The sequence below is a fragment of the Gigantopelta aegis genome, chromosome 7 (genome assembly GCF_016097555.1).
Source record: "Gigantopelta aegis isolate Gae_Host chromosome 7, Gae_host_genome, whole genome shotgun sequence".
NCBI lineage: Eukaryota > Metazoa > Mollusca > Gastropoda > Neomphalida > Peltospiridae > Gigantopelta > Gigantopelta aegis.
In genome coordinates, this window is record NC_054705.1 from 23,057,493 (window position 1) to 23,077,846 (window position 20,354).

The 20,354-nt window shown below is 39.0% G+C and overlaps 1 protein-coding gene and 1 long non-coding RNA gene across 2 annotated transcripts; both read right to left on the reverse strand.

Moving 5' to 3' along the window:
- Nucleotides 1-3,810: 3,810 nt before the first annotated feature.
- Nucleotides 3,811-5,507, reverse strand: LOC121377976 (cholinesterase-like). Its single transcript, XM_041506072.1, has 2 exons — nucleotides 4,490-5,507; nucleotides 3,811-4,277 (listed from the first exon to the last, which is right to left on the reverse strand). Exons 1-2 carry the CDS (start codon nucleotides 5,505-5,507, stop codon nucleotides 4,141-4,143), a joined length of 1,155 nt encoding a protein of 384 aa, XP_041362006.1. The 3' UTR covers nucleotides 3,811-4,140.
- Nucleotides 5,508-17,293: 11,786 nt separating this feature from the next.
- On the reverse strand, nucleotides 17,294-20,328 carry LOC121377646. Its single transcript, XR_005958639.1, has 2 exons — nucleotides 20,288-20,328; nucleotides 17,294-17,527 (listed from the first exon to the last, which is right to left on the reverse strand). It is a non-coding gene; the product is annotated as an uncharacterized LOC121377646 (long non-coding RNA).
- Nucleotides 20,329-20,354: the final 26 nt, after the last annotated feature.

A 20,354-nucleotide genomic window follows, 5' to 3' on the forward strand; every position in this document is an offset into this window, starting at 1 on the left:
TTAAAACACAAAAAATATACCACATACAAGTTGTAAAGGAAGCTTAAACCCTTTGTCAACAGGCAATACGATATCGCGTCAACACTATTGTGGATCATTCATTGTGAACAGGCAATACGATATCGCGTCAACACTATTGTGGATCATTCATTGTCAACAGGCAATACGATATCGCGTCAACACTATTGTGGATCATTCATTGTCAACAGGCAATACGATATCGCGTCAACACTATTGTGGATCATTCATTGTCAACAGGCAATACGATATCGCGTCAACACTATTGTGGATCATTCATTGTCAACAGGCAATACGATATCGCGTCAACACTATTGTGGATCATTCATTGTCAACAGGCAATACGATATCGCGTCAACACTATTGTGGATCATTCATTGTGAACAGGCAATACGATATCGCGTCAACACTATTGTGGATCATTCATTGTGAACAGGCAATACGATATCGCGTCTACACTATTGTGGATCATTCATTGTGAACAGGCAATACGATATCGCGTCTACACTATTGTGGATCATTCATTGTGAACAGGCAATACGATATCGCGTCTACACTATTGTGGATCATTCATTGTCGTAAAATTCCTCATATTGGGAACTAAAAATAAATTATCACGATCAAGAAATATTCTTCGCACACAAATATTCTCTTCGAAATAAATTGATAGTCCTTTTTGCAACACCTCTTGTAATTTCAACCCATAGTATATGCGGCTAACAGTTACAATGTGTGTGCACTTGAGTTTTCTAATTCATTATTTTTATTCACAAAACGTACTTCAGTTACTACAAATGATATCACTGAATAAAATAGCAACAAGCATAGGGTGAAAAGCAGACAGAAAGAAATGTTTTATTTAACGACGCACTCAACACATTTTATCTACGGTTATATGGCGTCAGACATATGGTTAAGGACCACACAGATTTTGAGAGGAAACCCGCTGTCGCCACTACATGGGCTACTCTTCCAATTAGCAGCAAGGGATCTTTTATTTGCGCTTCCCACAGGCAGGATAGCACAAACCATGGCCTTTGTTGAACCAGTTATGGATCACTAGTCGGTGCAAGTGGTTTACACCTACCCATTGAGCCTTGCGCAGCACTCACTCAGGGTTTGGAGTCGGTATCTGGATTAAAAATCCCATGCCTCGACTGGGATCCGAACCCAGTACCTACCAGCTTGTAGATCGATGGCCTACCACGACGCCACCGAGGCCGGTGAAAAAAAAACGCAGACAGAGACATGCAGAGAGACAGAGAGAGAGAGAGAGAGAGAGAGAGAGAGAGAGAGAGAGAGAGAGAGAGAGAGAGAGAGAGAGACTGAAATACAGACTGATTGATTGAAAGAGTGGGAGAGAGACAGATCGACACATACACTAACGAGTCACATACGCACACGCACACACAGGCAATCTCTGGACTGAATTATATACCACCAAACCAATTTCGGTATGAGTATACATTACATTAAAATAATCTTTGAAATAGATTTCAAAACTGGATCGCTTTTCTACTGCACACACACTCACACTCTCTCTCTCTCTCTCTCTCTCTCTCTCTCTCTCTCTCTCTCTCTCTCTCTCTCTCTCTCTCTCTCTCTCTCTCTCTCCACACACACACATATATATAGTAATATATATAAATAATAATATATATAATATAATATATATAATAATATGTGATATATATATATATATATATATATATATATATATATATATATATATATATATATATATATGTAGTAGGGGAACTCTAATAAAAATTTACAATTGCCAAAATTGTAAGGTATATTAGCTGTGGGAAATGGTTATATGGTAATAGTGAATTAATTGGGCAAACTTTACAACCGGTAGTTCAGTATTACAGTATATTTTATGAAGGACGATTGGGGTCAGAAGTGAAAATTGAAAAGTTGACGATTTTTTACCAGTAAATCGCAAATTCAACAGAATGAAAAAGATTGACAGAAATAATGTTCCACAGTGGTTAATGGACCTTTCTGGAAATTGTCAAAATCGAGAATGAGTGCGTGATGCGTGTGCAAACTATGGAATGTGTTTCGGTGTGTTCATAAACCGACTTGAACGTTCTTTACTAGCATGTAAAAAAACATATGTTCCATCTAATAGTTGATATTAACATTAATATTTCAGGTTCTCCTACTGTTTTGAAGAGTAATATAATATATTAATAATATATATATATATTAATAATATATATAATATTTAATATATCTATATGTATAATAATAATAATAATAAAAATAATAACTACAATAATAATTATAATTATATATATATATATTAATAATATATATATATTTAAAATGTATTATATATATGTATTATATATGTATTATATATGTATATATAAAATAATAATAATAATATATAATATATAAAATATATATTTAAAAAATATATATATATATAGATATGTATACACACACACATATATATTAATAATATATATATATATATATATATATATATATATATATATATATATATATATATATATAACACATATATACACACGTTTTTGTATATTTTATTAAAATTCGTGCTTGAGAATTCTGAAATGGAACCTTGCCATTATTGATCAGCACTTTGCCTTTTAAGATCACCACCATGTCCCTACATTCCAGCACCCTGTCCCCCTGACCAGTCTGGGGGAAACACCAATGTACATGTATATATATTAGTTTTGTTTAATAAACTGTCAGTGCTCAAGCGACCGGGCGAAGTGTGCCCAAACTTCGCTCTGACCAGCCTGACTTCGCCGTGTAAGGCGAATTCTGTGTCGCCTTTTTAGAAATAGTCAATGTACACAATGACGGATGAATGGTGATGAACTTGAGGAACACCTGTTCATAGATAATAATTACGTGTGAAGTGTCTGAGACTTTGAAGAGAGACTGGCGCCGCAAAATCGTGTATCAGGCTCACACATAGATGGACTAGCTCATACAACACGCGTGTCTGGCACTAAAAGTTGGCCTAAACGTGTTACTGACTGTTGAAGTGTATTGTCAAGCGAATGTGCTGGAAATTGTACACGGGTGGGGATCTAGACTATGGCGAGTGAATTGTTTTAGGGTGTTCGGGTAATGCTCCACAGGAAAATACATTAGAAAAGAAAATCGATTGGAGCAGCAGACCTAGACGTGAAAAGAATGTGGGGAGTAATTAACTCGTTTTACGTAGAATTTGGTCATAATTAATAAATTCAACATTGATCCGCAAGTCGCTGATGTGCCCCTGTCAAGAGGCCACTGTAAATTATATATATATATATATATATATATATATATATATATATATAGGAGAGAGAGAGAGAGAGAGAGAGAGAGAGAGAGAGAGAGAGAGAGAGAGAGAGAGAGAGAGAGAGAGATATATAGATATATATATATATATTAAAATAAGAGTGACAAGGTGCAGCAGATAAGCAATTTTCACACCTTCGCGGATACTAGTACCCATTCAGTCTAACAGATCTACAGTGTATCAATTAAGAAACTGTGCCCGTGGAATGCATTTAATTTCCTCTGGGTAATCTAAGCTTGACCGTGGTATATTAATCTACTAGGACAATACTCTGTGTGGTGAAGTTATTAAATGAAATAAGAAGACAAACTTGCGAGAAAATTGATTCTAAACGGTTCAATTAGTGCTTTTCAATTGCATTTCATTATTTCTAAAGAAGGTGATATGTGGAAAGGTGATTTAAAAAAACAACAACTATAGAGCACATATCCAACAATTAGCATTACAGATGGTAAAAAAAATACAGATTGTAAAAGTTACACCTGTATTAAGATAACTTCGTTTTGCGTATTTTATTTAGGATTAAAAATTCAAGTCTCCCTGCTGTTAAAAACTTCGCCCTCTCTAAAGTTTGAGAGAGGAGTGACTTCGCTCTATGATTTTGATCTCGCGTGAGGCCTGAAACGATATGAAAAGACTCGAAGTTCTTTACAACAAGATATTACAACTTCTGGATAAAATGTTGGTCATTCTCGGTGTTTCTTCGATCCATTTCGGTCCCTTTCGGTGTTTCGTCGGTCCATTTCGGTCTTTCGTCGGACCACTAAAGGGTCAGGCTAAGCCCACCGCTAAAAGCTGATGGGGAATGGCAGGTGTGTGGCACGGATAGTCCCAGGAGACGAGCTCATGCCGCTGTTCAAGAGACAAGGACTGGGATGTGCAGGTGGACAGCGAAAGAAGTTGAAAGATAGGAGGATTGCTCGATCTGGAAGAAATGAGATGGAATTCAAAGGAAAGAAAGGAAAGGGGCAGTTGGACAATAATAATAATAATAATAATAATAATAATAATAAAAAATTTAAAACATTTTTTAATTTAATTATAGAATAAAGTGACTTGTTCTCACATTTTTAAATAAATAAACAAAATATTAATTAATTAATGTTCGATAAAACCCTTTGGGTCTTCTTAACTTACCCCTGGCATTCTTTATATTGCCGCGCTTCAGCATTGCTCTCGGGTGATCTGGAAGAAACTGGCCATCCACTGTTGGTGCGAATGGAAACGGCGAGGAGGAGGCGGCGAACATATTTTTGATAATTAGCCTCGGGTCAGTCCGTCTTAGACATGACGCAACTTCCTGTTCTGTCGTCTGCTTCTTACATCCAACAAGCGTGGCCAACTTCGTTGCTTCTTTTTTCGCCACAGACGGGTTGGCGATGACAAATTCTGCCAAAGTTGATCCACTTTCCATGATGGCGGACGTGAAGTAATTACGTGAAAGGGGAGAGAAAAGATGGTGGTTGACCATAACGGATCCAGCGCTTTCGCCAAATAAGGTGATTTTATTCCTGTTTCCGCCAAACTGTTCTATGTTGGAGTGAATCCACTTCAAGGCTGCGGTCTGATCCAGCAAGCCCTGGTTCCCAGGGGCATCGTCGCTTCCAGTGTAAAGAAACCCGAACGGGCCCAGGCGATAATTCAACGCCACGATAATAACATCATTAGCAGCGGCCAAATACGTCCCGTCATACATCTTGACATTAGCTGACCCGGAGTAAAAAGCCCCGCCGTGTATCCATACCAAAGTGGCTATTTTGTTTTCAGCTGAATGAGGAGCCCAGATATTCAAGTAGAGACAGTCCTCGCTCTTGTTGGACGTATCCACTCGCAGATTTTCTGCGTCCGCGAAATGAGAAGTGGGTGGTTGTAGAGACTGCGTGGGTGGCTGTAAACAGGAGGCCTTCATTTCCAGCATATCCTTGATGCTGTCACCCCATGGAGGAAGTTCCTCGGGACGCCTGAACCGCAGATCGCCGATTGGCGGTTTCGCGAACGGAATCCCGTAAAAAACGTCCATAGTTTTATTGAGAATGTTTTCCTGAAAACCACGCATTCTTCCGAGCGTTGTGTTGACAACAGAATGATTTAGCGTCAGCACATCATCCACTATTAGTGTGGTGATGAAAATGACCGAGAAATGTCGTGCATCCATGAAGCCTGCCTTTATAATCCCTAACTTAGCTAGTAATATTGAACGTATCTACGTGCGTGTTATGCCGTGGTTACTTCGTAATGTCTAGCGATAAAGGTTTGAGGTCGTCTCACCTTTCACGTCAAGTATTTTCATAGCAAACATAAAAGAAGCCGTTTCGCTTGATTTATATTACTGGCAAATATCACTTTGAGATATCTTGGTAAAATAGCACGACTGTATAATTAGATCCACCCCTTGACACAGCAAATTATTCACCATGTTCGTGGCGAATGAACAGCAAAGCGCCTGAGATATATAGAGGATAATAAACGAGATACCAGTTATTATCAAATTTATGTCCCGAGTCAAATAATGTTTAGTTGTCGCGAGCTTTAGCGAGTGACAAATGAAAAGTATTTCACTCGGGACATACATTTGATAATAACTGGTACCGAGTTTGTTATTTATAGGATATTAAACAAGCTTCGATTTCGTATAATGTTTAGTGAAATAATTTTCAATTGTCACTAGCTTTAGACAATGAACATTATTTCACGAGGGACATAAACATGATATGAAATGGTAGCGAGTTTAATATCCTATTTATTACCCATAATCGATCTTAATTTATATCACTCATCTCGTTTCGTTTACGTTCCTGTAAGGTTGTAGTGCGCCAATTGATGACGGCATCGTGTGACGTCAATAGAGATTATTATACGAGCTTGTGTATCGTACTAGATTTTATTATCTACGAGGTACAGCATAACGAGGGTCATATTTATCGTACGATTTCCCTCGTATGTCATAACTAAATCGTATGTCGTCCTGGCATTGTCGTTTAACGATTGGCTGTTGTAAGAGTACATTTCTTTCTGGTTGGCTGACACGACATTCCAGCTAATTTTGAATTTGAATGACGTCAGTATTCCAATGACGTCACTTTACATCTCCGACGAAACGTCATTTTCTGAAATGACGTCATTGTGGTAAACGTTTACACTGGTGAAGCCGCATTAAGTTATGACGTCGCTTCCCAAAATGACGTCATTCGATGTGCACGTGATAGAGATTATTATACGAGCTTGTGTGTAGTGCTGATTTTACGAAATGAGTGTCAGGATTTTTGTATTACCCGAGCGAAAGCAATGGTAATACATGAATCCTGACACGAGTTTCGTAAAATCAGAACGACTCACACACTAGTGTAATAATTTCTTTATTATCCATATTATTATTGATATTTTCTTTATGAATAACAAGACCCAACTCAAAATGTTTCAGCCACAACTAGAAGAAGACGATGAAATGACGTCATATTTCAACTGCCCAGTCTGAGCTAGGACTAGAGAAGCAACGTCATGTTGTGACGTCGCTTCCCAAAATTACGTCATTAAACTTGTTGTTACACGTGTGCTTCGTATGATTATTATTAACTCGGTTATGTTGAACCACGTGGATAATAAAAATCATTATGACACATATGGGTCATACTGGTTATATTTCCCTGAATATCTTGAACCATGTGGATAATAAAAAGTGCTACGTCCCACTTGGCATTCTAGTGGGACGTATTACTTTGATATGTACCAAGATAGTTGTAACCATTCTATTTATTACCCCAGCTATGTTTTCTCTAAATGTCTTTATTTTAGACGCACATGCACGTACATGTCGGCTATAGAAGCAATGTAAACCACTTTACACACTGTTCTGGTATTGCTATAACTTTGCATTTTAATTACGTTCACAGATAATTTTCAAAAACAAAAGTTATCGTTATTCTGCTAAAAATATAAATAATGATTTACGTTAAAATGACATTTTGTTATAAACTTAACATTAAAACAGTCGTGAACGCAAACTCATTAAAGTACATGACGTCATTTTGTGTGTTTGCCAAATCGTGATGATGTTATATTTAGTACCGACAAAGTCATTGGTTTGTAAGCGTTAAATCATCCAGTAATATAGTACGTCACACCACTGCAGAATATTTCTCATTAAGAAAATATGGAAAATATTTTTCCTGTTATGAGTGGTCACTGGGATAATAAATATAGTTATTTACTAAATTAGTAAAAATAAGCATTTTCTTCATGGTGTATGAACTGCACGAAAACGGAAAGTACGTGGAAGGTGATCGGTTACCACCGGTACCAAAGCAATAAACGCCTATCATAGACTGCAGTCTTATAATGACATACTTCCTTGTTCGTCTCGTCATAATAAAGGGGGAACAAGGCGATATAGGCCCACAGGTTTGAAATTTTGACCATACGTTGTCTCGGTGCCCTCAGGCGTACGCGTCCCATCTTTTTTTTTTTAAATATTATGTTACAATTAAAGGGAAATGCCAATAAGAACTTTTATTGATATTTGCATTATTACCAACAGCTATGTAGAGTTCTGTAAGCATTTGACATGGGTTATAACTAATATTGTGAGTAAAATTATGGAAATACATGGTGAAACGTTTTTATGCTACCTCATTTTGCCCAAACATGTCCATCATTTTTGACAGAATGTGAAGATTTGTTCTACACTTGGGGGAGGGGGGGGGGGGTAGCTAATCCCCCACCTCGAACGCGAATGCCAATAATATACCGGTAACGAGTTTCAACTACAAAGTGATGAAGTGTAAGTTATATCTCGCTTGTGTCCCTTTCCAAATCTGCGGGTAACCCATGTAAAAAGCGTGGTTTTATAAACACAATTAAAACACACACATGTGAAATGCACCACGGTCTTGGTCAAGTATTTTTGCGTTTTACGTAAACCAGTGTTAAACCTAGGTTTTGATATAACCCGGTGTTACGAAACCCAAACATATGAAATCGGCCCAATGGGTTTTGTTTTGTTTTGTTTTGTTTTATTTTTGTTTTTTGGCGCGGGGGGGGGGTTGTATGGTTAGCTAAGGTGACATTTGTTTCGCACTGTTTGTCACGTTTAGTTCGGAATAAAATAGTTTGTTTAACGACGCACTCAACACATTTTATTTACGGTTATATGGCGTCAGACATATGGTTAAGGACCACACAGATTTTGAGTGAGGAAACACTTCATGGGCTACTCTTTTCGATTAGCAGTAAGGGATCTTTTAAATGCACCATCTCATAGACAAAAAAGTACATACCACGGCCTTTGGTATACCAGTCGTGGTGCACTGGCTGGAACGAGAAATAGACAAATGGACCCACTGACGCTGATCGATCCCAAGCCGACCACGCATCAAGCGAGCGCTGTACCTTCTTCTTTAAAACTGGAGCACTGGAGCACATTGATCAATTAATCATCGGCTATAGGATGTGAAACATTTCGTAATTCTGACTCGAAGTCATCAATAGAATAGAATAGATATTTAACAACACCCAAGCACAAAAAGTACATCGGCTATTAGTCAGTAGGCCAATTCCAGAAAAGGCCGTAAAAAAGGTTTCGATAAACATATTTGTTAAAAGCAAACAACTGGTATAATTTGATAGCTTACATGTTCCTCTTCAAAATTAATCTGGTTGGCATATTGAAAAATCACCTTACAGGTCAAAATGAGGTCAAATAGGGTCGAATTAGGTCGAAATGTGTATATATATACTCTGTCAAAAACGAAACGCATAGGCGAAATATTCATGGAATTATCTCTTTAATACAAAATGGCATAGTTTCGTTATTTATGATCGTATCAAAGTACAATTTCACATCAGTATGTGACAATGTTCGTGCTATGGACTGGCGGCAGTGGAGGCGTTTTCGTCAACAAACAGCGTCGCAAAAGGGCGTTGAAATCAGTACCTTGTGTGGCCACCTGCGGCAGCAATCACTGCGCGACATCTTCTTGACATAGACTGAATGAGTCTCTGAATCCGGGGACGTGGAATCCTAGCCCATTCTTCCTGTAGTTGCGGAAACGTCTGAGGCTCCGGGTCACGCTGGCGTATACGTCTGTCCAATAGATGTTCAATGGGGTTGAGATCTGGCGATCTTGGTAGCCATGGCAGCACATTAATGTTCTCATTTTGTAGAAAATCCATTGTTACACGTGCCGTATGCGACCTGGCATTGTCCTGCTGAAAGAGTTCTCTCTGTTGATCCAAAATGGGAAGCATGTGACGGCGAAGAATTTCATCCCGGTAGCGTACAACTGTCTTGTACGAATACAAGTTCACTTCTGCCTGTGTATGAGATTGCTCCCCACATCATGACACTTCCTCCACCGAATCTGTCAACTTGGGCGACGCAGTTGTTGGTAAAACGTTCATTGCGGCGTCTGTAAACACGTCGTCCATCACGTGGCTGTAGAAGGAAACGTGACTCGTCCTGAACCATACTCGCCGCCAGTTTCCCAAGTTCAACCCTGTATATTCGTGCACCAGCGAACACGTAAATGTCGATGTTGACGTCGCAGGACGGGGCCAACATACCGTCTTCTAGCCCGTAAACCAGCTTCTCGAAGTCGGTTCCGAATGGTTTATACAGACACCCTTCTTAAACCAGGTATGCGTCCAGCAGTGTTCGTTGTTGTGGCAGTTCGGTGATGCATGTGCAGAACCCGGATGTAGCGATCTTGTGCTGCAGTTGTTATGCGAAGTCTTCCACTTCTGGGCCGGTCTTCAGCTGATTGAAACTGCTGGTACCTGTCCCAGAGACGTGAAATGGTGCTCTGGTGGACGTCCGTGTGGCGTGCGACTGCTGACTGCGATTCACCTAACTGGAGGTGGCCTATAGTAATGTTTCGATTCGGCAGGCTTAGTCTTGGCATCTTGTAACTCGTCTACATCGAAATGGAAATGAGGCATCATTGCGAGCATTGCGGCTTTAAATACCCATCACTACCCCAATCTTTTCCCCGAGTTTCACGTGTATTCGCCAAAATCTGACCATTTCACGCTGATTTCCTGCAATGTCGCATAACGTGCCACAACGTACATTAAATTTGTTTTAGGGTGCGTTTTGGGCATGCTGTCCCATTCCAGGAACATTACCAAACATGGTCATTCAGCTACATAGTACCAAAAAACGATATTTTGTCAAATCAAATACTTTTCTTCATTCCCTATCTCTTACGCGTTTCTTTTTTGACAGTGTGTGTGTGTGTGTGTGTGTATATATATATATATATATATATATATATATATATATATATATATATATATATATATATATGAAACTTTTTTAATGATAAAATATCCTTTTAACCATCAGCTGGAATGGTTCTAAATGAAAAGTGGTATATTTTACGTTAAAAGGGAAAGTTTGCTTTGTTTAACAAGACCACTGTACGCAAGATCATTGTACATAAAGAACAATGATATTAAATAGTTATTAAGAGGTACAATTTAGTGCTTTCCACGGTCTATCCCAATGCACACGTCAACATGTGTATGGTGCGTATGGTTCTAATCCTTCTTATGTTCACATAATTCTAACCGATTGTGTAATCGAAAGTTAATCGTATCGTGCAAATCGATTATAACCAATGATCAATGATAAAATTCCAATCGATCCCCAACACTAGAATATAACACGAAAATAACTATTGAAATTGTGTGACTTTGTGCAGTTTACATGCATAACCATTTACACTACGAAATAAACTTAGTTTTTATTTTGTTTAACGACACCACTAGAGTACATTGATTTAAAAATCATTGGCTATTGGATGTCAAACATTTGGTAAATTGTTTTCCATTAGTAGCAAGGAATCTTTTATATGTTCTTTTCCATAGACAGGACAGCACATATCATGGCCTTTGGTGTACCAGTCATGGTGCGTTGGTAGCGCTATGCGGTCGGTCTGGGATCGATCCCCGTCGGGGGGCCCATTGTACTATTTCTCGTTCCAGCCAGTGCACAACGACTGGTATATCAAAGGCCGTGGTATGTACTACCATGTCTGTGGGATGGTGCATATAAAAGATCCCTCGCTGTTTATCGAAAAGAGTAGCCCATGAAGTGGCGACAGCGGGTTTCCTCTCGTTATCTGGGTGGTTTGACGCCATATAACCGTAAATAAAATGTGCTTAGTAATAAATAAAACATTTATTTTCTTTCTTTGGTGCGTTGGTTGGGAGAGGAAAAAAACAAATAAGAGAATTGGTCCACTGCGGTGATTTGATCCTACGACGGTAGCACCTCATACTGAACTTGGTCCAGCCCCTTATGACATAGGCTAAATTATGCAGAATGTTGAAATATCCTCTCTTTTGTTAATTCATAATGCGACCTACATCAGTGTCATTACCCTATCGAGAAACAGGATACTTTTAAAAATAGGCTTAATCGCATTAAGTAGATTCCGTTCCGTTCTGATTCAGCGCTTCGAAGAATGCGGACAACTTAAAGGGACAATTCTGAGTTTGTGGCCATTGTAAGGTGTTCCGACTTATAAAATATTCAGTGTTTCTTGTTGTCCTCTTATTTGTATGTAGCCCAAACTGGATTTGGTCTCCCAGCGATTTCGTAGGCCTAGGTACTGAAAAAAAGATATATCGGGAAACGAAATGAAGTTTCAGTTAGTACAATACTGGGACGACCAGAAACACATTTAAATATACAGCCACTGGTATTTTGTACAGGACAATGTATTTAATTCATTAATCTTTTATTTGCGCTTCCCACAGGCAGGATAGCACAAACCATGGCCTTTGTTGAACCATTTATGGATCACTGGTCGGTGCAAGTGGTTTACACTTACCCACTGAGCCTTGCGGAGCACTCGCTCAGGGTTTGGAGTCGGTATCTGGATTGAAAATCCCATGCCTCGACTGGGATCCGAACCCAGTACCTATCAGTCTGTAGTCTGATGGTACACCACTGCGCCACCGAAGCCGGTTTTAAAAATTAGTTTTCAGGACTTTTGTACCGAGATGGAATTTTGTATATTTCTTTATCATGTACTGTAACTGTTCAAATTTATCTTTTATGGTGATTTACCCACTTTTCACAAATGTATGTTTCTTAAATTAGGGAGATAAAAACAATCAGGCGCGTAACTGCCTGTACGCAAGTACGCAGTGGCGTCCATATAATTTTTCCCCAATTTCTTTTTACAAATTACCGCATTAAAACTTGCGATTTCCAAGTTTATTTATAGGTGTAAAATTAGTTCTCAAAGTCGCCAGAATGCACCATATGACGTCTACAACACTCGCACTTTCGGTGCTCGGCTGTAAATTTAGAATCAACATCAAATATGGCTGGTAACGCCCCTGTTGTGTTAGGTAGGGAACATGTATTGCTTGTTTTATTAATTAAGCGTTATTTGTTTACCTCACAAACAATACTGTTGTTGCTAGAAGAAGAAAAAATAGTAAAGAGATTTCTATTTTTTAAAGAGAGTAATTTTTTTTAATTTGTTGGTAAAGAGTAAAAATCAGTTTTATCTTATTTTTATCTTTTTAATTAAAGACACAGACCCTAGTTTTAACCCGTACAAAATGGACACTGTTTGGTTAAGTTACAAACCAGTAACTCATTTGGATGAAGTTACAATAGAGATAAATATACAGAACTTCACATATGTTGTTTTCGCTTTGCTATTTATTGCACGAGTTTATTTTGCGCACCGGCTTCGGTGGCGTCGTGGCAGGTCATCGGTCTACAGGCTGGTGGGTACTGGGTTCGGATCCCAGTCGAGGCATGGGATTTTTAATCCAGATACCGACTCCAAACCCTGAGTGAGTGCTCCGCAGGGCTCAATGGGTAGGTGCTATCCTGCCTGTGGGAAGCGCAAATAAAAGATCCCTTGCTGCTAATCGGAAGAGTAGCCCATGTAGTGGCGACAGCGGGTTTCCTCTTAGAATCTGTGTGGTCCTTAACCATATGTCTGACGCCATATAACCGTAAATAAAATGTGTTGAGTGCGTCGTTAAATAAAACATTTCTTTCTTTCTTATTTTGCGCAATAATATATACCACGAGTGCAATAAATAGGAAGCGAAAACAACGTATGCGAACTTCTGTATTTATACCTTCTTTTATATTTTACAAAAACGGTTTTTAATTTAACGTCATAACAACACTTTGTTAAATCTATGATCAAGACTCCTTTTATGGATTTATTTCATGTTAATCTTGTCGTTTAAGTAAATATAATATATACAAGTCAAAAAAGTAGGGGAATGTAGGAAATAACAGCCAATTACAGAACTATCAAGAGACATCAATCTAGGAATAGATGCATGATAATAATGAAGGAATTGAGAAGAAATGGCAACCAACAGTTCATGTTGACAGCAAATTGTATGGATGCAAACGACCTTAAAACAAGATAGGGATGACTTATGAAAATTGAACGTTCACATATTTTTATCAATAATAGGTAATACCCCGATTATTCCTCAATCATTCGTTTATTCGACGTGGCATGCTACGTATCAATCTCCCAATGACGATTTCAGGAAGACTATTTCATTCCTCTTGCAGCGACTGGCCAAGTTCAGCTAAAGTAGCCGGCGGCCGTTGATGTCACCGTACACGTTTCCCTATCATGTCCCGAACGTGCTCTATGGGGGAAATTAGGTCAGGGCTCATTGCTGGCCATGGCATTCTGGTAACGTAGACATGTACAATATGAGCACGGTGGGCCTGAGCATCATCATCTTGAAACTCAAACCTTCGACTAGCACAGCGAGCAAACGGGACAACAATCGGTGCCAGATTGTTATCCCGGTAGTACTGACCAGTGACCCTCCCTTGGACAATATGGAGTGGTGTTCTGTCAGTCATAGTGAAGCCACCCCACATCATGATTGAACCACCACCAAATCTGTCATGTGGCTCGAGATTGACGTTTGCTTGGTGTTCATTTCGACGTCGCCAAACGCGACCACGTCTATTCAAGAAATCCAGATTGAATCCCCCCAGATTGAATCCCCCCAGTTTCTACGCTGTGTACACCATTGGCGCCTGTTTATCATGTGGAAATTCGTTAACGGTGGCACAACACGTGGTTGTTGAGCATGCAGCGTCTGACGCGTTACTCGGAACCCAATAGCCTGGTGTAACTGTGCAGCGATTTGAGCCGCTGTTTGAGCTCGATTTCATAGAACCTGGGTTCTGGTGAATCGATCCTGGATTCGTGTGGTTGACCCGGGACGCCCTGGACGGGGTCGGTCATCAACATTTTGGGTCTGCTGGTATCTGTTCCATAACACTGGCGTAGGAAGCGTGGGGCAAGGGGGGCATGTACCACCCCAACCCCACTTTTTGGCACCTTCCTACGCCACTGCATAGTATAGTTTGACACCCAATAGCCGATGTATTTTTCGTGTTGGGGTGTCGTTAAACATTCATTCATTCATTCATTCATTCATTCTGTTCCATAGTCTTAGACGCCGCAACACTAATTCAAAGACAAACAATGCATCCAAAGAACAGATTTAACAAAATTAACAGTAGTAATCACTCAACCACTGTGAAGTGGCAAAAGCACCAATGACTCGCAAGTTCCCAACCCACGTGTACGGGGCTACTGCGTGTTGCACGTCCACATGTTCGGCTGTGTTTGGGTGTTAGGTTGTGCAGCCATGAACGTTCTTTCCTAGGCAGTCATTTTTTTAAGCTGATCTCTGTTCCAATCATCGATAATGACATTTGCATTTTAAATTCCCATACTTTTTGTGAAGAGTATAGCTTGCAAAACAAATTAGAGCAGTGTACATCGCGTTTAAAGACGATGTTACACATTTTGACAGACGTTTGCTAAATTTATTGAGTGGTTTAGACTTCGTGAGCCTTGTCGAACTCTTGTATGGAAAACCTTTCTTCTTCTTTACAACTTTTTAGTAGGCGTGGGACGTAGATCAGTGCTAAAACGCTTGCTTGATGCGCGGTCGGTCTGGGATCGATCTCCGTCTGTGGGCCCATTTGGTGCACCAAAACTAGTACATCAAAGGCCGTGGTATGTATTATCCTGTCTGTGGGATGGTGTATATAAAATACCCCTTGCTACTAATGTAGCGGGTTTCTTCTCTAAGACTGTCAAAATTACTAAATGTTTGACATCCAATAGCCGATTATTAATACGTCAGTGTGTTGTTAAACAATGATGTCGTTAAACAAAACAAACTTCATTTTTGACCATGTTATGACTGCGTCCATTGTGGTGATGTCGTTAAACAAAACAAACTTCATTTTTGACCATGTTATGACTGCGTCCATTGTGGTGATGTCCTTAAGCAAAATAAACCTTAACTTTGACCTTAAAATTGCTCAATCCAATAGCCGATGATTAATAAATCAGTGTGCTCTAGTGGTGTATTTTGAGTAGGTTATCGACCAAATGTTGCGAAACCTGAAGCCTATAGCGGTGTCGAGTTATTCCTGTCTTAATTAATATGTTTAAAAATATGTAGGCCCATGTGTAAATCTGCACCTCAGTCTACATTTGAGTAACTAGAAAACACAAACAAAACTTTGAATGACACCTCGATAGTTTTCGTATATTACGGACATTGCCGGAAACATAACTATTACGCCAACAATACGATGACGTTTCAATGTGATTATCAACGTCAAAGTTGCTCTGCCTACATTCTTTTGAATTTCGCTTTACTTTAGGTCTCACTACACAGATCAGCAGCAAGGGATCTTTTATATGCACCATCCCACAGACAGGGTAGTACATACCACGGCCTTTGAAATACCAGTCGTGGTGCACTGGCTGGATTAGTGTAACAAAGACTATGGTACGTGTTATCTTACGTTTTGCCTATAGGATAGTGCATATCAAACATCCCTTGCTGCTAAAGGAAAACACAGTAGTCCATGGCAACGGGTTTCCTCTCGTATTACCTGTGTGGGTCCTAACTATATGTCGGACACCATATTAATTCAGTTAAATGTGTAGAGTGCGTCGATAAAGCATTTCTTTATTTCTTTAAATTAAGGTCCAAAATGTAATATATTTTTGATTTGACAAAATGATGATATTGCGTTACATTGGGGCGGGGGCGGGGGAGTTGTCTAGGAAATTTAAAATAATATTGTAAACTGTCGTCTACATGTTTTAACACCTGTTTCTCGATGTGTTACGCTTCATTAAGTTGAACTGGCTGCACTACGATACTAATTTACGAACACCATGACCATTGGTACACCACTGTGTTATGTTAGGCTCAGACTGTCAACTTGTACAACGATGTTGACCATCTCGACGGCCGAGATGTAAGTTGCCCAACTTTCAACCTACGACATGTGCGCTCAGATTAACAACTAATGGGTTATACAACGATAATCGAGTTGTAAGAGCGCTCAGACTAGCAACTGGACAGTCGTAGAAGTTGTGACTGAAGAAAATTGACGAACTCAGTGCTAGCAGTCAGTAGTATTGTCCTAGCATTATACTCCATTAAGTTGAACTGGCTAGTTTACGAACACCACTACTTTTGGTACACCAGTTATGGAGTGCTGGCTGGAACGAGAAATAGCCCAATGGGCACACCGACGAGGGAACATAATAATATAGCTACATAACAAAACATAACATGGCAGCATGACATAACAAATCTGATGATACCTTAATAGAGCACGATATCATTACATAACAAACACTGCCTAGCACAGGGTAGCAAATAGTATTACATCATAGCGTAACAACATAACACAGAATAGCATAACAGAACACACAGTAACACCATGACAACACAACACAACACAACACAACAAACCAACAGTACCCAAAATGGATTAAGTATTTGTTGCCACATTTTTCAGAACTGAACAGGACTCATACGAACAACATAACATAACAATATAACACAACACAACATATAGTGAACGTTTATTTTGTTTAACAACACCACTAGAGCACATTGTTTTATTAATCATAGCCCATTTGGTAATTCTGATGTGTTATGAAACAAAAATAATGATGTTCTCACCGAAACATTTCAAGTGATAATAAAAATTAAACCCATCTCACGTGACACACCAACGTTGACACATGTATACAAAAAGTGTCACTATAAAGACAATGGAAGAACATGGCGTCTGGCCGCCATTTGTAATGCATGGTTTATCCGTTCTCACTTCTTTTCCTGTCAAAAGAAAGAAAACAGAAAGAGTGTGAAAGTCGCAGACCCAAGTTTCAGCCCGTGATAATGGACACTTAAGTTTGGTTAATCTACAAACCTGTAACACATCTGGATAAAAAAAAGTAAAGTTTGTTTTATTTAACGACGCCACTAGAGCATATTGATGTTTTTATCTTATCATCGACTATTGGACGTCAAACATATGGTCATTCTGACACTGTTTTTAGAGGAAACCCGCTGTCGCCACATAGGCTACTATTTTACGACAGGCAGCAAGGGATCTTTTATTTGCGTTTCCCACAGGCAGAATAGCACAAACCATGACCTTTGTTGAACCAGTTATGGATCACTGGTCGGTGCATGTGGTTTACACCTACCCATTGAGCCTTGCGGAGCACTCACTCAAGGTTTAGAGTCGATATCTGGATTTAAAATTCCATGCCTACAAGCCTATAGTCCGATGGCTTAACCACTGCACCACCGAGGCCGGTACTGAAATAGACTAAAAGCTTATCTCCATATCCGTTACTTCTTAGAGGTACGTAAGTTTTTAGAATTATAAAAAATACATTTCGCGGTATTACAAACACCAGGATGACCAGAAACACTTCGGATATACAGAAATGTACATATTCTAAACAATAAAATTAAGTAATGTATGATTTCAATTATCGAAAACGGACCAAATAGTGACAAATATGTAGTAGTGTTTAAAAAGTAGGATATGTCACTTTAAATACATCGTATCAGTGTAATTTATCCTTTCAGATGACAATATCTCTGTTAAAGTTACTGTCCTACGTTTGTTGTTATTACTGTTACAGTGCTAAACTTCAGTTTATAACAATACGGATTATATCGTTATTTTTACATGTGCTTTAATTAGAATTAGATAATTGGTAATCTGACGTCTGCCATGGTATCCACTTAGAGACATGCCAATCAAACCAATTAGTGTCAAGCACTAATTAAATATGTAACGAGCAATATAATACAATGCAATTTAATTGTTGCCACGGGTATTGCAGGCATCTGAACGAGTACACCTTGACAACTGTATGTTACATACATGTAGATACGTGTTTAGGGACGGTCTATAAATATCGATGTGCTTCACAATCCGAACAATGTTCGGAAGGGGGGTGGGGTAAAAGCCATGTTCGGATTGCTTTTCAGGTAAAATATCGGTCCATCGAAGGTCAATGTTTCGTACACATTATATCAATGTTTTTATGTTAGGAGTATGCAGGGTATACATGTAGATACGTGTTTAGTATGCGTCTTATAAATAAGGATAATTTACCCATGAAAGACAGACTCGGGGAGAACAGATACTGTTAACATGCCTTGAAGTTCTCTCACAAAACACAAACACTACTGGGAGACCTGTGTGTCATTCACCCAAGAGCTCTGACTTGTATATTATCTGTATCATCATGTTGTTAACTTGTTAATCACGTTTCATGTAGGTACACTACAAGTATTATACATTACTCACTTTGTTCAGCTAGTATGAGAGGAAGGGTTTGAAGCCACAAGATACACTACAAGTATTATACATTACTCACTTTGTTCAGCTAGTATGAGAGGAAGGGTGTGAAGCCACAAGGTACACTACAAGTATTATACATTACTCACTTTGTTCAGCTAGTATGAGTATGTATTATACATTACTCACTTTGTTCAGCTAGTATGAGAGGAAGGGTGTGAAGCCACAAGGTACACTACAAGTATTATACATTACTCACTTTGTTCAGCTAGTATGAGAGGAAGGGTTTGAAGCCACAAGGTACACTACAAGTATTATACATTACTCACTTTGTTCAGCTAGTATGAGAGGAAGGGTTTGAAGCCACAAGGTACACTACAAGTATTATACATTACTCACTTTGTTCAGCTAGTATGAGAGGAAGGGTTTGAAGCCACAAGGTACACTACAAGTATTATACATTACTCACTTTGTTCAGCTAGTATGAGAGGAAGGGTGTGAAGAACACCACAAGTATTATACATTACTCACTTTGTTCAGCTAGTATGAGAGGAAGGGTTTGAAGCCACAAGGTACACTACAAGTATTATACACTACAAGTATTATACATTACTCACTTTGTTCAGCTAGTATGAGAGGAAGGGTTTGAAGCCACAAGGTACACTACAAGTATTATACATTACTCACTTTGTTCAGCTAGTATGAGAGGAAGGGTTTGAAGCCACAAGGTACACTACAAGTATTATACATTACTCACTTTGTTCAGCTAGTATGAGAGGAAGGGTTTGAAGCCACAAGGTACACTACAAGTATTATACATTACTCACTTTGTTCAGCTAGTATGAGAGGAAGGGTTTGAAGCCACAAGGTACACTACAAGTATTATACATTACTCACTTTGTTCAGCTAGTATGAGAGGAAGGGTTTGAAGCCACAAGATACACTACAAGTATTATACATTACTCACTTTGTTCAGCTAGTATGAGAGGAAGGGTGTGAAGCCACAAGGTACACTACAAGTATTATACATTACTCACTTTGTTCAGCTAGTATGAGAGGAAGGGTTTGAAGCCACAAGATACACTACAAGTATTATACATTACTCACTTTGTTCAGCTAGTATGAGAGGAAGGGTTTGTTCAGCTAGAATGAGAGGAAGGGTTTGAAGCCACAAGATACACTACAAGTATTATACATTACTCACTTTGTTCAGCTAGTATGAGAGGAAGGGTTTGAAGCCACAAGATACACTACAAGTATTATACATTACTCACTTTGTTCAGCTAGTATGAGAGGAAGGGTGTGAAGCCACAAGATACACTACAAGTATTATACATTACT

Excerpts from the sequence above, each read along its gene's own strand:
- LOC121377976 (XM_041506072.1), bottom strand. The coding sequence starts at position 5,507 with ATGGATGCACGACATTTCTCGGTCATTTTCATCACCACACTAATAGTG. Across the intron at positions 4,278-4,489 it reads CAATATAAAGAATGCCAGGG|ATCGAGCAATCCTCCTATCT; the intron begins GTAAGTTAAGAA and ends CATTTCTTCCAG.